The 13,890-nt window shown below is 50.5% G+C and overlaps 6 protein-coding genes across 6 annotated transcripts; 2 read left to right on the top strand and 4 right to left on the bottom strand.

Annotated features, from left to right (window-relative positions):
* The first annotated feature begins 76 nt into the window (after window positions 1-76).
* On the top strand, window positions 77-1,153 carry BO82DRAFT_339758 (uncharacterized protein). The gene is made up of 2 exons (XM_025633488.1): window positions 77-665; window positions 726-1,153. Exons 1-2 carry the CDS (start codon window positions 395-397, stop codon window positions 827-829), a joined length of 375 nt encoding a protein of 124 aa, XP_025489929.1. The 5' UTR covers window positions 77-394; the 3' UTR covers window positions 830-1,153.
* On the bottom strand, window positions 1,154-1,858 carry BO82DRAFT_419403 (uncharacterized protein; the record flags this gene model as incomplete). Its single annotated transcript, XM_025640111.1, has 1 exon — window positions 1,154-1,858. The coding sequence occupies one exon, from the start codon at window positions 1,856-1,858 to the stop codon at window positions 1,283-1,285; it is 576 nt and encodes a 191-aa protein (XP_025489930.1). The 3' UTR covers window positions 1,154-1,282.
* Window positions 1,859-5,832: 3,974 nt separating this feature from the next.
* BO82DRAFT_404041 (uncharacterized protein) lies at window positions 5,833-6,571 on the bottom strand (the record flags this gene model as incomplete). The annotated part of the gene is made up of 3 exons (XM_025639417.1): window positions 5,833-5,889; window positions 6,091-6,374; window positions 6,442-6,571. 3 exons carry the CDS (start codon window positions 6,569-6,571, stop codon window positions 5,833-5,835), a joined length of 471 nt encoding a protein of 156 aa, XP_025489931.1.
* Window positions 6,572-7,128: 557 nt separating this feature from the next.
* Window positions 7,129-8,492, top strand: BO82DRAFT_419405 (E3 ubiquitin-protein ligase; the record flags this gene model as incomplete). The annotated part of the gene is made up of 2 exons (XM_025640112.1): window positions 7,129-8,108; window positions 8,174-8,492. 2 exons carry the CDS (start codon window positions 7,129-7,131, stop codon window positions 8,490-8,492), a joined length of 1,299 nt encoding a protein of 432 aa, XP_025489932.1.
* A 1,142-nt stretch (window positions 8,493-9,634) lies between these two features.
* BO82DRAFT_376193 (RNA recognition motif domain-containing protein) lies at window positions 9,635-10,355 on the bottom strand (the record flags this gene model as incomplete). The annotated part of the gene is made up of 6 exons (XM_025637515.1): window positions 9,635-9,684; window positions 9,744-9,776; window positions 9,836-9,975; window positions 10,032-10,138; window positions 10,202-10,274; window positions 10,336-10,355. The coding sequence occupies 6 exons, from the start codon at window positions 10,353-10,355 to the stop codon at window positions 9,635-9,637; spliced, it is 423 nt and encodes a 140-aa protein (XP_025489933.1).
* Window positions 10,356-12,232: 1,877 nt separating this feature from the next.
* BO82DRAFT_356155 (gamma-glutamylcyclotransferase) lies at window positions 12,233-13,817 on the bottom strand. The gene is given in 7 exon segments (XM_025635644.1): window positions 12,233-12,867; window positions 12,977-13,063; window positions 13,194-13,196; window positions 13,207-13,256; window positions 13,340-13,371; window positions 13,462-13,571; window positions 13,633-13,817. The coding sequence occupies 6 exon segments, from the start codon at window positions 13,554-13,556 to the stop codon at window positions 12,361-12,363; spliced, it is 774 nt and encodes a 257-aa protein (XP_025489934.1). The 5' UTR covers window positions 13,557-13,571; window positions 13,633-13,817; the 3' UTR covers window positions 12,233-12,360.
* Between the last annotated feature and the right edge of the window lie 73 nt (window positions 13,818-13,890).

The following is a 13,890-nucleotide window of genomic DNA, read 5'->3' on the forward strand; positions in this document are numbered from 1 at the left end:
TGCTGCCTTGCTGCCTCTCTGCCTCAGTCCCCTGAATGATTACATCAGACCATCGCCAACCCGATTCGTCACTGAACAAGAACTACCGTCGCCGAGCTCCAGGCCTTATCCGTTGCTATCCTTCGGATACCCTTGCTGTACCTTCACATTCGACCAAAGTTGGCTCATGCTGAAATCCTTGCTCAGGCGGTAGGCAGGCCACTGCTTGATTGCGAATATTCCCGATTGACACCATTGCATACCTTTGTCAACCACTACCACCACCTCCGACGATACCAATAAACACGAACACCCACTTCATCCCCGCACCTTTTATCGAGACTACGCAATCTGCTACCTAGTACTCTATACCTTGAAACCCGATCGAATCACCAAAGACCCTCCCACCGTCAAAATGTCTGCCTCGCCCTCCGCCTCCAACCCTTCCCTCACCACCTCCGCCTACATGGTCTCCTCCCGTGACCGATCCTACTCCTCCGCCTCCGACGACGACATCGCCTCTCTCCCCTCCGAAAGCACCTCCGTCTCCGACCTCGATACCCTCTCAGACTACTCCGACGCGGAGGAGGAATGGCGCGAAAGTCTGGAGCAGTTAGAGATGCTCCTGACCATGGTGTTTGTTCCGTTCGTGGGGAAATATCTGGGCCGGAAATGCGCTTATTGGAGTAAGTTGCCTAGGGACCCCCTTCACCTGTCTCGGAATGAGGTGCTGATACTTTATGCAGGTTGGACGAGATTCATGGAATGGAAGTACCCCGTTGAAGTGGTTGTAAGCAATAAGGCTGCTTTCAAGGGAGCCGGGGCTGTGGGCGCTCTCTCCCCTCTATAAGCGATTGTGGAAACAAAGCGGAGTTTCTATATACGAGAAGGGGATCTCGTGCTGTCTATATCCGAGGGCCCATTATGTTGCAGCAACCTATCCTTGTAGTGAAAGGAGTTTCGCGATGGTATCAGGCGAACCTTTCCCTTTTCGCGGAGCAGCCCCTCAGATGCTTTTTGAGGGGGCGTGGTCACTTGGATATATCTTGCGTTTTAAAAATGTCCAGTGAATCGGAGATGTTCCTCTGGGACAAACTGGTCTGATCTTCGGTGTTGAGTTTATAGCATAGCATATTTGTTTGTTTATTGAGAAAGGTATACCCCAAATATCAGCCTTGTTTAGGGCTTATCCAAGTCTTTGGCATGCACTAGATATCTGGTCCGGCGTACTGCACAGAGGACATCTCTCCGGTGGCATAAGAAACGGATAGAGAACATGCACGCGAGACACTCCAGAAGAGTGTTAGGGTGACGAGTCCACCCTCCTAGAGACGACACGCTCCACATTCTCCCTCGCCATTCGCTTCCGTTTCTCCTTGCCCTCCAAGCTCCCCAGCTGGATGCCCGCCTGGGCCAGTGCAGGCTGCGCATAGAAGCACGGATCGCTGTATCCCGGCGTGAGGAAGCGCTCCAGCGGGGTTTCGTGGCGGATGTTGGTCTGATCCAGGGCAACTTTACTCTCAAAAAGCTTCAGGGAAGCAGTAACCTGGTTGTTCGAGCTAGCAGCGAATCGGACATTCGGCTGTTGCTTGGTGGAAGAAGCGTAGTCGACTTGGCGGAGCTGCTCCAGATCTGACTCGATATCATGGTGGGCAACAGTCGGGGGCTCGCAAAGAGAAACGCCGAGCTGGGAGTAGTAAGCGTGGATACGTTCTTCTGCGATGAGAGAGTCGATCCATGATGGCACGGTAGACTCCGATTGAGCGTGCTGAGTTGGGATGTTAGTGGTACGGTAGGTATAAGACGGAAGGTTTCGTATAATGAGAGGAGAGAGAGGCAGAGGGAAGTGGCAAGCAAACCATTTCACTGAGTTCCTCATGAATGGCGAGATTGCGCTCGATCAATGGCGCCGGGAATGAAGTCGAGCCTGGACCTTGAGTCGCGGCTGCCGTTTGAGCTGAAGGAGGGTCATGTTTGTTGGCCATTCTTTTGCCTTGGGTTTTATTTTCCGTGCTTTTCCTCCCATCGCTCGCCGTACCTCTTTATACCACCCCCGGACACAATGAACAAATGCATTAGCTTCTCTTCCCCTACCCCATATGCCCTAGCTGATCCAATTGCGCTCAGCCAAGCACTCACTAAAGTCCCATACGAGACTTTTGACGAGCTTCGAACCACCCTTCGGCCGGGGATGTGTACACAGCACAGTGCAGCAAGCCATTGCATCAAGTCGATTTAATGGAACGGTCAACCGATAGCCAAAGTTGATCTGTACCTCTGGAGGTAAGAAAGAGGTAAGACTATTGTATCATACGACTCCTTCCTTTGTGGGTTTAACTCCTCCACGTAGCCCACGTAGCGAGTTCATCTTGAGCTGCGCAGCGCAGCCGAAGTCAGCTTAAGGACCTGTCTTCGAAGGCTCGCAGATGCAAGGTAAGTACTTGCGTACTTCTGACACTTCTCCACTAGTGACTGACCCAACCACAGGGACAAACAGAATGACACTGGCATGAATGAGGCCAGCGAGCTCAAAGCCACAATGTCCTGCGACAACGCCTCTCTACAACAGACAATAGTACCTGAGGATGTACACACGCGGGCACATACGCTTGATCTAGCAATCTCATTCTTCTCCGCGGAGAAGATATCCTAAGAACCAAAGATAAGCGGTAATGCACGCCCCAAAGCGGATATCCCCTCAGCTGCTTTTCGTGTTGGCTGAACTAGAAAGTGATAGCAGACCATCAAATCTGCACATATGGCTTGGCGGACCATTCCTCCTGGACTTACGGTAAGGATTAGACAGTTCTGACGGGCCTATCAGAGCCTCAGGTCTTATGCTTCCTCGACTTGAAACACTGCATGGATGGACATGCAAGCCCCGTCCGAGTCCTTTTCCTGGTTCTCGGGTCCGGATCGGCGGCGAATTTACTTTTTGTTGCCGCTGACATTTCAGCTGGTCACACAGATCTGTATTGCAAATCTGGCGGTGGCTTAGATCCTTCGTTGATGACTCCGAAGCCATAGATGTGGCTCACTGATAATCCATATATCTGAATTATAGAGGTAGGGCGACATCGTTCGATGGCTTGACACCATGAAGGCCATTGCTGGAGAAAGACTACACTCAAGATTTTACCTAAGTAATTGGTCTGAGTCCTGCAAACATCCTCGAAGTCAAAGACTCAAGAAGGAAAAAGCAACGAGCAAGCAACAAAGAACACGCACAACATCAGCCCTAAGCTCAGTTCACAGCCCAACGAATTCTTGGGTCTCAATACCTACACATGCAGCCAGACCATTCCCAGAGAAGCGTTACAGTCCCTTTCATCCCCCACCGGAAATCAAGTGCGACAAACCAAAGACATCCCGACAGGTCGGTTCCTGCAGCTCCGTGTGCAGTTCATTTCCTCATTGTCCATACCCTTCCTTGCAAGCGTGTTTGACCCGACTACCTGGTTAGGTCTGCTGCAGTCCGGTCCACGGTCTAGCTCCCCCAGACGCATAGTACTTCTGTTTTGACGGCTCTATCATCCAGTCAACTCAGCAAATGAGCCCCATTACATCCACCCCCTGGCTGTTGCCTATTGCCTGATGACTTAGTCTCTCTGCCTGATTTTCCTGTACTGCATGCCCTCCCTCCCATGCATTTACGTATACACCTGTTAAAATCCTGCTACGTTCCCCCATTCTCCTGCAAGCTGGCGTAATCATTCAAGGATCTGGTTTGCTCCATCATTATACCCAGAAGACAACCTGGTCCAGCCGGGGAAGGGTAGTAGGATAGCCCTGTCGCTTTGAGGTCCCCCTGCAAGGCTGTTGGTACCAGGGTTGCACTTCATAGCATTGTACTGAGCCTCTGATCACAAATGTCACTTTATCCCGCAGTAAGAAAAAAGCAATATGCTCTTTTGTGGTCATTACAGTGCCGATCACTGTTGAATTTAACATGTGGAGGGGTTCAAAGCCCAGGAGAGCAGAGAATGCGGCTCGCTTTTCATCTAGACTGATGGAAGGGATAGGAGTAAACTGGGAGAATTCTCAACCAGATTTGTGTTGATGTATCAAGCTTAAAAGCCCAGCCCCGTTTAATAAGGTGATACTTAGCTTATGACATGACCCACGGACACAATGACACCGGGTGACTCCATCCGTGCCCTCGGGGTCTGACAGGCTGCTCTCCAGGGCTATGGCCGAAAATGCATCCCAGCTTAATGAACAAACATGGGGCTATCTACAGAGGCACGGGGTCATGGTAGACTGAACGGCACTGGTTAATCAATTTCACCTGCCACAGGCTGGCTCCGTTCTGAACCCTTCTAATTTACTAATATCTTGGTTATTTTGATCTTCAGTTGATCTTGAATGTTCCCCAGAAGTTAGGAATACATGATACCCTCATCTCCTCAAATAATCGTGGCAAGCATTCTCACTTCCAAATACATTCGAGCTTGGCTCCAATAGATGCAAAATCCTCCCATCAAAATACCAAATACAAGATATTGGGGAGTAAGAGTTGACAAATTATAGCACATCGTCAATATAACATCCTTCGCTGCCAAAATCCTTCCAGATCATCGCTGATGTCAGTTTGTAAGCCTGTGGGCTCGCAATGCAAGCCAGAGCCTTGTAGCAGCCTGCATTCCAAGCAGCCTTCTACATGGGTGGTAAACTCAGCCTGAGTTTGCATTATCTCATTCTCAGTGAACAGACCGCCGGTGTAGGCTGTCCTAAGGTACATTGAGAAAGGCGCATCTCTCACCGCATCGCTTGCAAGGGTTTTCCCCGACCTATCCTCTGTCTTGCTTGACAAGTCGTAGCTTGTCCGATTGTCATTTGCGTAGCCATGCGTGTCCTCATGTCTATCCCTAGCTGAAGGCTTTCTTTCCAGAGCACTCTCCGGTCTGCGTTTTGGAATTCCAGGCTTGACACCTGCAGTGGAAATATCTTGGAAATGTTCCTGAAAAGATTGGAAGAAGTCTGACTCGGTTGCCAAAATGGCATCACACACAGCTTCAAGGGCAGCATAGTCCACCTTGCTGGGACTTAAAGGGAAGCAGTCATCGATGATTTCGTTAAGTCCGCTCGAAGCGACAAAAAATGAGTTTGATTGAGCCTCGCAGGAAACCTGACGGCGCACTTGATTCTTGCGCCCAGAATATGGCGGATCTGTCTTATTAGGCTTTTTATTTTGACCGTTTTCACCGGATAATATATACTTAGATGACTTTGTTGGAGTGGTCCAGTCTGTGATGATGTTCGGCATGGACTCCTCCTGTCGATGTGCGTATTCTGACGGCGTTCCATCATTTGTCAATAATATCTCAGCGCGAGAGCTGATGCCTGGATCTTTGTGCTCCTGTTGAGTTGCATGTCCTCTCCCGGTCTTTTGAATCTTCTTGGGCGGCATAGGCGCGGTGGCTGTGGTTCGAATGGGCGATGAGGAGGATAAGCGCTTGAGAAAGCCTCTTGTAAGAGATCTTCTACTGCATTGCGGGGATTGAGTATCCTTTTTGCCCGAGTCCCAGAGAGACTCTCTCTCTCGGAGTAGGCGATGTAAATCTTCTAGAGTCCAGAGCCTTATTCCCGTGGTGGCTTTACTGGGAGAGCTGAAATTAACCCGCAGAAGATTTTTAGTGTAGCTTTCAAAATCGGATTCTGACGACAAGTCCAAGGCAGTACGTGGCGATCTCATAGCATTTCGTAGCACGTTTCCACTCCTCCCATTCGTGCCGTGTTGTGACCAGTGATCTTTATCATAACTTGAGTTTTGCATCTCGCATCTGGTAGTATCTGCTGTGCCATGACCTGGAAGCGATTCGGAATATGTCTTAGATACGTCATTCCGAGGAATTAGGCGTTGAGGCGCTCCTGCCAGGAAGTCTTCCTCTGAGAAGCCAAGTAAGGGGACTAAAGCACAGTCAAAATCTACCCATGAGAGAAGGGAGATCCGAGCGTGTCCGAAGCAAGCATACCTCTAGAATTGATAGGGGAAGAGGTCTTTCCCTTCTTGAAGATTCCCAAGTCTGGGCGATGGTTGATCTTGCATCCCATTCAGCATCATTACAGCAAGAAGAGAATGTACTAAGTAGTTTAAAAGACATGACCTACCGTCAACCGATCTTGGGCCACGTTGGGCGCATGGAACTTGTGGGCGATTGCTCGCCTGAGATGCTTTGAAAGACGTTCGAGCTTCTTCTGGACCTTGGTCTCTTTATAGTCAAATCGATCGTCCTTGGTTTTGTACCTCATACGGCGCTTGTATCTATCAAGCTTCTCATCTCCCGGTGCAGTAGGCTTTGTACCGGCGAGATGTGAGAGTGAGCATCCTCCGACCGTTGGCAAGGTAGCGTCAGCATTGCTCTGGGCGAAAGCCTTGGGCTGTGCTGTTTGGGCTACAGTAGTGTAATATATTTCATTAGTATGACTTTGGTAAATCGTGATAGAGAGAATCATTCCCACGAAATGAATTCTGGTCTGCAAGAAGTTTCTTGTAGAATCTCGGCGGATCTTCGTCATCTCTCAAGATCCAGTCTTCGACTCTGGCATGAATATCTTGAGGAAGAAGATGTTGCGAAGCTAGGGAAGGCATGGTCGATGCAGTTGAAGATTAGTATATAGCTTCCGAGTTGGAGATTGAACAATTTTTCGAAAGTGATGAGAAGAGGATGAAGGACGAGGATTCATGGACTCAGAAGCAGTTGGCTTCACACTTGCTTCAGGATGATGTCGCTTACGCCGGAAGTTTGTGCCTTCCTAAATAGGAAAGACTATGTGGCCTCCCTATTTGCACTGCACTGCACTGCACCCATTGATAGTATCAACACCCAACTTCTAGACTCGTTGGTGGCTACTTTTATTCTTGACCACTAAATTCTTCCTTTCACTGTCATTCAGAGCACTTCTTGAACACAACCCACCTCTCTTCTGATCCGGCTTCTGCTTTTCATTTTGCTTCTTCACCTTTCTCCTTCACTTCTTCTTTCAACCCTGTTCAGCGCGCAAGGAAGCTTTCTGCTCTCTCCTCTTCCACACTTTTCTTCTCCAAGCTTCAAGCACTTCCCATACCTCTGGTCATAGTCTTGTCGAAGTCCTCAAGCCCAACACATCTCTCACACCCATAGAATCCCACCATCACCCTGAAACAGTATGGACGAAGCTTCCGCACAGCTTATCCTGAGCCTACTTCATCAAGATGTGCAGGCGGAGATTGAAGCCAGCAGGACTAGGAGCAACAACAGCGGAGCATCTGATCATGAGCTCGCGCTATGCGAATGGGCATCCCAGATCCAACAGTGCGCCACGACCACCCACGACAGCCATATGGCTCTGAGCATCGACCGAGCGACCTACGATGACCGCGTGGCACTCACCTTAGCTGCACAGGAGGAGAGCAGGGCGCTTGCTGACCGAACGCTCGCTCTTCGCTACGGAAACCAAGCGCCACAAGCCCAGCACCAGCCAGCCCAACATCTAGCTACGCAACAGATCCAGGATGCCACCAGGATCCTGGCACGGATAGACGGGGCCGATATCTCCTCTCTGCTTCCCGCACGCACTGCAGCTGCTCTCGGATACGGCGCTGGGTCTCCTTCCAATGTCGCCGCAAAGTCCCCTTTGGATGACGATGCCACAGCTGAGTGTGTTGCGTGCTTCGAGGAACAGTCACTGAAGCATATGATGCAGACACCGTGCTCGCATCGGTACTGTAGGGCTTGTGTACTACGTCTAGTCAGAGAGGCACTGGCGGATGAGTCGCTTCTGCCGCTCCGTTGCTGCCGTTTGCCGATTCCTCCATCGACGCTCCAGGATCACCTGGGTCATCGACTGGCCAAGCAGCTGGAGGACAAGTGGATTGAGAGGGAAGATCCGTACAGGACCTACTGCTCCATAGCGGGATGCGGGCAGTACTTGATGCCATATCAGGTGCAGGGCTACATCGGCACATGTAAGATCTGTCGACAGGAGACTTGCACTCTCTGCAAACGGCCCGCCCATGCAGGGACCGAGTGCGATGATGACAAGGTTGAAGACCAGACTGTTCTAGACCTTGCAGCTGAGCAGGGATGGCAGCGCTGTGCGCGATGCGGCCATGTCATCGAGTTGGGAACAGGTTGCAACCATATCACGTAAGTCAATGTCCTTTCTATGCCTTATTACATAGCTCAGATTTTTGATATCCCTCGTGCTACAGATGCCGTTGCAGGTACGAGTTCTGCTATGTCTGCAGCTCTACCTGGAAATCGTGCACCTGTCCGATTTGGGACGAGGAAAGGTTGTTGCTCCGAGCTCAACACGTCGCTGGTCGAGATCGAGATGATCCACCCGAGCAGGAAGTTCAACAAGTGGCACAGAACCTCCAGGAAGACCACGAATGTGACCACGACAACTGGAAGCGTGTCAAAGGCGCTCATCGGTGCGAAGAGTGCCACGAAAACTACCCGCACTTCATCTACGAATGCCGCCAATGCCGCTTGCTCGCTTGCGCGCGCTGCCGATTCAATCGTCTTTAGTCGGTCTCTGCTGCACTGAAGTGAGTTCACTACTGGTGATGATGATTTCTACTTTGATTTTTATCACTTGATATTTTCGAATATGTACTGTATGTTTGTGCATTCTGTTCTTGACATGTCGACATATGACAAGCATTGTTGTGGCACAATGGACAAGTCTCATGGGCATGGTAAGCTGCGCAGCCGAGGCTGTCCTGACACACCCACGCACTGTAAATTACCAGTGATAAGACAATTCCCAGAGATTGTCCAAACGTGTACTCGTCAATCTGTGTATATGCATCGACTTCACACGTTACCCAATATGACATAAAACCACGCCGATGAACAGACCTACCCGCCAGAGGGTACACTGCTCCCCAACCACGTTCTCCAACCTTGAATACTGCTCGTCCTGCTGAATGAGGCCTACACTACTTCACAGTAGGCAGACTCTTGCTGGAGCGTTGTCACCATGAGCCCTTGAAAAAGGCTTCCATAGCTTCAAATCTGCCCTGCATTTTCCCTCGTTCATGTTTGGACAGCGTCGTCAAGTCGACCGGCCTGAGTCGAAATGCATCGAGCCCTGCATGATAGCTCCCGGGGATAGTTAGCATCTTGTTCCGTCAAAAATTCTTGTTCTGTCTGCGTTCGGTTCGCTGCCGTGGTTACTATACCTTCCCTTGAAGACTTAAAACTCTAATAGCTTCGGGGTGGGGGTGGACGGCCTCAGCTGAGGGAATGTCCCACCGAGATAGAACCTGCGGTTGGTTTTTTTGTTTTTATGAAGCACAACAATTCTGCAATTTCTCACGATCGGCTCAGAAGATCAAGTTCCCATAATGGCCAAATTACATCGATGTAAGAGAGCAACCGCAATAAGGGGAGAGTCCGGATTGAGAGAGACAGCCAGGGCAAAACAGCAGATGAAGCCTCAAAAAAAAAAAAAAGAGAAAGGGGGCATAACAGGGGCACAGTGATCGTTCCAGTCATTCTTGGGTAACCGTCATAACGAATTCGGGACTTCGTTCCTTCGTATTCACATCCCTGCCCGAAACCCCCAAGGGACTAATAGCAGGGTTTGCATGGAATAAAATAGTGTCAGAGGGAAGGAGAGAGAGGGCAAGACAGTTTCTGGGGGTCGACATGCACGGCGCAGGCAATCAAGCATTCTGGCTCGGCTCGTATGACTGCTGCTGGGGGCTACGCCAGTCTAATAATCTTTCCATCAGTGAGACTGAGAGGCGAGACCTGGGGGAACTTGAGACTTACTACCACCGCCGCCGCCGTAGCCACCGCCACCACCTGTAATCTGAGTTAGCTGATACTTCAAGGCCATCTTGAGCGGAAATAGGTTGACGGACCGTAACCACCACGGTAACCTCCATTGCCTCCTTCACGCTGGTTGTAGCCGCCTCGGCCGTGGAAACCACCGCCGCCACCTCCAGGGCCACCGCGAGGCCGCTCCGAAGCCTTGTCGACTCGGATAACCCGACCATCGAATCTATTTGGGGTCAGCAATAAGTCAAAAAAGGATGAGGGGAAAGAGAAGGTACTGACTCCTGGTTGTTCATGGCCTCCATCGCCTTGTCAGCATCCTCATCGGTTGCGAACCGGACGAATCCAAAACCACGGCTGCGGTTGGTATCATGGTCCTTGACAACGACCTGAGAACAATTTGATTAGACCGACCCCGCGGCTCACAACAGCGCGACTAGGGGGGTACCCACGGCTTCCTCGACGACTCCGAAGTCCTGGAATCCTTGGCGGAGGGTTTCATCAGTGGTGTGCCAGGCCAGGCCACTACGTTGAGTTAGTTCTATTTCATGGCGGAAAGCAGATACAGGAAATGATACAAACTTACCCAACAAAGAGCTTAGACATCTTGAGTGGAAGGTAGAGTTCTGCGCGAATTTGGGTGGTTAGTACCGAGGAATCAGAAGCACCGAGGTAGAGCGAAGAGTCGAAATGCTTGGGATGGTGTTCAACGTTGCTTTCGCACCGCAGGAATTTGCACGGGAATGGAAAGTCGGAGTGAGACGTGAACGAGTCAAAGAAAGTATTCAACAGTGGGAAGAAAATGCTTGCGACAGTGGCCTTCAGTGCGAGGAAACCCTGCAGAAGATTCCCTCCAACCGGCTTGGCCAGATATGAGGATGAGGGGGTCCTTCCGTCATTTCTGCTTCGGTGCTCTGAACAAAAAGGAATAGACACATACCTTAGCAAGACTACTTGTCTATTGAGCCTAGATGGGGGAGAGATTCAGAGGAGAGAAGGAAAATTTTTTAAGGAGAGGGGTGAAAGAAGGAGGATTTTGTTCCTGGCGAAAAAGACTGCGGTCAGCAAAGTGGGCAGATGCAGCAAGCGCGAGTTGGCCGATGGGAGAGAGAGAGAGTAAGAGTGGTGGGAGAGCGAGAGGACTGGACGGACACGGACAACGCGGCTGGATTAAAGCGGGGGGGGAAGAGAGGAGGAGGGAGGGAGGGGAGAGGAAGGGCTGAGTAAAAGTGGTATTATTGATACAGTAGTAAGGTGGTGTACGTAGTAGTCTGGCATCGCGGCAGAATTGGTCCAAATGCAAAAGTAATGTTTGTCGTTTTCTTTTCTTTTTCACCCTTTTCTTTTTCTTTTTCACTTGTCTTTGCTTTTTGTTCTCAGAGTGCTAGGGATATGCAAGTTGGTCCAGAAGTGGCCGGGGGAGGGGGAGGAGGGGGAGGGGTAACGTAACTGTGACTGACTGGTGATAACTGAGGTCCTGTAACTTAACGTTACAGGCTGAACTGGTGAAGATTGGGAGAGAGCTGGAAGAGGCAAGGAAATAGTGGAGCTGAAAGAGCTAAGCAGTAATCCGTACTGTATAGCACATTTGATTTGAAGGTAAAAAAGAGAGGGACTGAAGGCAGTAGGTAAGGTACAGATAGGTATAGACAGGTATAGGTAACGTAAGTAATGAATGAGGGGGAGGCAAATGCGCAACCGATGAAGTCGGAGACGCTAAGAAATTCATCACCGGCTCATCACCGGCAGTGACCCCCCCCTCCGTTGTCCACCCCTCATTGGTACCTGGAAGGAGGGGCCAGAATTACTCGTACTGTATGTACATGTACTGTATGTCCATGGCGCATTCAGTGAGGATCTGCAAAGTGTCTGGATAAGGACCTTTGGAGCGAGCACTGGGCAGATTGCGACTTTTCAGAATTTGGTTTGTTTGTGACACTTTTACTTTTTCTCAAGAAAGGGTTTCTTCATTGCCCAGCCAGCCCAGCAGGTGCCAGCAGTCGATTCTTCATCATCCTGGAACTGGGGATTGTCGGAAGCACGAGCAAACAAATCGTAATGCACAATCGAACAAATCGAGCGCAGCAGAGACCGCGTCTCCTTAGCCTCAACTGATTGCAGAATGATCGGCCTGTCTCTGTCCGCAAGTCTGTAACGGTATACTGACTGCTGGTCGATCTTGCAGGATTGCTTGGCTGGGAAGGCTAGTCTACTTGCATACATCACATCCTCACAACAGATAGCCTGGCTCAATGGTGAATCGGATCTGGACAATCACTGCACCACATCCTCTGGTCTCGCTTGACGATACGGGAAAGGCCCTCCTTTTGTCCTTATCGCCCGCTTGCGTAAGACCAGCGGGTATGCAGCTAGCGTGGAAGGCACGCCTCACCTACCCTCGACACTCTCTTACTTCAACGCTTCCTTTGCCCTATAGATTCCCATAACACCTTTAAAGAACTTGAGATGATCTTCTCTACCTGGAATGTTCTATTTCAGTCTATCTGCCATAAGCCAAGAACTCTCCGAGGATATAGCAGCAGCGGCGGCAGCAACAATAACAGCTCACCGACACAACACGGGTGGAACGGGCCTATTCAGCCGGCGGAAATCATTGATGAGCCTCTACTTTGGATGAATGAAGAGCCTCCTCTATATCCCGTTCGGCCTTGGCCTCCTCTGCCGCCGCTTCTTCCGCGCCCTCGAGGGCCTTGACCCGTCGCACCAGATCAGTGACGTGCACATCGGCACTCCCCAGCCCGAGTCCATCAAGCGACTTCTCCAAGAGATACAGGTATTCGGTGTTCTTACCACTCTGTCCCTGACTGCGACTTATCACCTCGGCCACATCTTGTTGCTCTCGCCGGGCTGGATCCCGCAAAAACTGCGGATTGGTTGGTTGACCGATGTAGACCATACACACGATTGGAGATGCTGTAGATTCCTCTGCGTTTGGCTCTTGGGGGGTATCGACGGGATGGAAAGGAGTGTAATGAACGGTGTAACCATCGATTTCTCGGACATCGAGATAATCATGCACCTCCTCAGCATGGGAAGCGGGGATGTGATATGCAGCACCCCAAACCGTGGCCGTCGGGGAGCTTTCAAGGTGCGCCAGCTGTTTCAAGCTGTGAGTGAGCCATCTCAAATAGGCAGATTGGCAGCAAACAGGATTTCATGATTATAGCTGGCTGACTGCGGCCGCTGGAGAGAACGAGAAGACATACCGGATCATCCAGTGTTTCCCAGAACTCCCGTTCGATCACTGTCACAACTCGTCCAGGGCTCTCTGGAGTGCCACGATGGTCGGTACTAGACGCGACCTGTCAGCCCTGACATGTCATCTCTCAAGCATAGCTTGACCCACCTTGCCTAACAGACATCGCCAGTGAGTTTATCTGCACATTAACAAACCCAGTCATCACAACCAGACGGCGAAAGATATGCATCAACGAACCTGCCAGAAGCGCCGCACATAGCCATTGATGTAGCCAGGAACCCGTTGATCTGGCAGACATTAGCCCATTTGTATCATGAATGGAAATAGGCCACTCCTGGTATCATGGATGTAAGCTGTATACTCTACATACCATAATGCGGCGGCGGCTTCCAAATCAAACTCCTGCTCTGCATCAGTCACTGGTTGTTGATTCCAGGGATCATCCTTCGGCCGCGGAGCGACCCCGGCAGCACAGTGAACGGCTAGGCTTACCCGTATCCGAACACCCAAAGGTCGCCTTTAGGGAAGTAGTTACGCCATGTTCGGCCGTCTCTGGGAGTCTCGCTCCCTTGTTCAGCCGAGCCCATCTCCGATGCCTCAACCTGGTCCTTCATTTAGAGATGTGGCTCAGGTGATTTTCTTGGCGAAGATGGCTTGACTTACTGAGTACAACCTGGTCTATAATAATGTCTGTCGTATGGATAATGGGGACCAGAAAGAAAGGTTGTAATAAGAATTGACAAGAACTAGGTTGATAGATTGAAGCAGCCAGAGAGCAAGTCTCTAAGTTGACTTACTCGGTTCTTTCCAAAATCTATGAGGCAGGCAGATAGGCACCTACCACAATGGTTGTATCACCGCCGATATTATTGCTGAGAAATCACCCGCCGCTGAGCGTACCTAAGAGTATTTACTCCGCAT

Source organism: Aspergillus uvarum, assembly GCF_003184745.1.
Source record: "Aspergillus uvarum CBS 121591 unplaced genomic scaffold BO82scaffold_43, whole genome shotgun sequence".
Classification (NCBI taxonomy): domain Eukaryota; kingdom Fungi; phylum Ascomycota; class Eurotiomycetes; order Eurotiales; family Aspergillaceae; genus Aspergillus; species Aspergillus uvarum.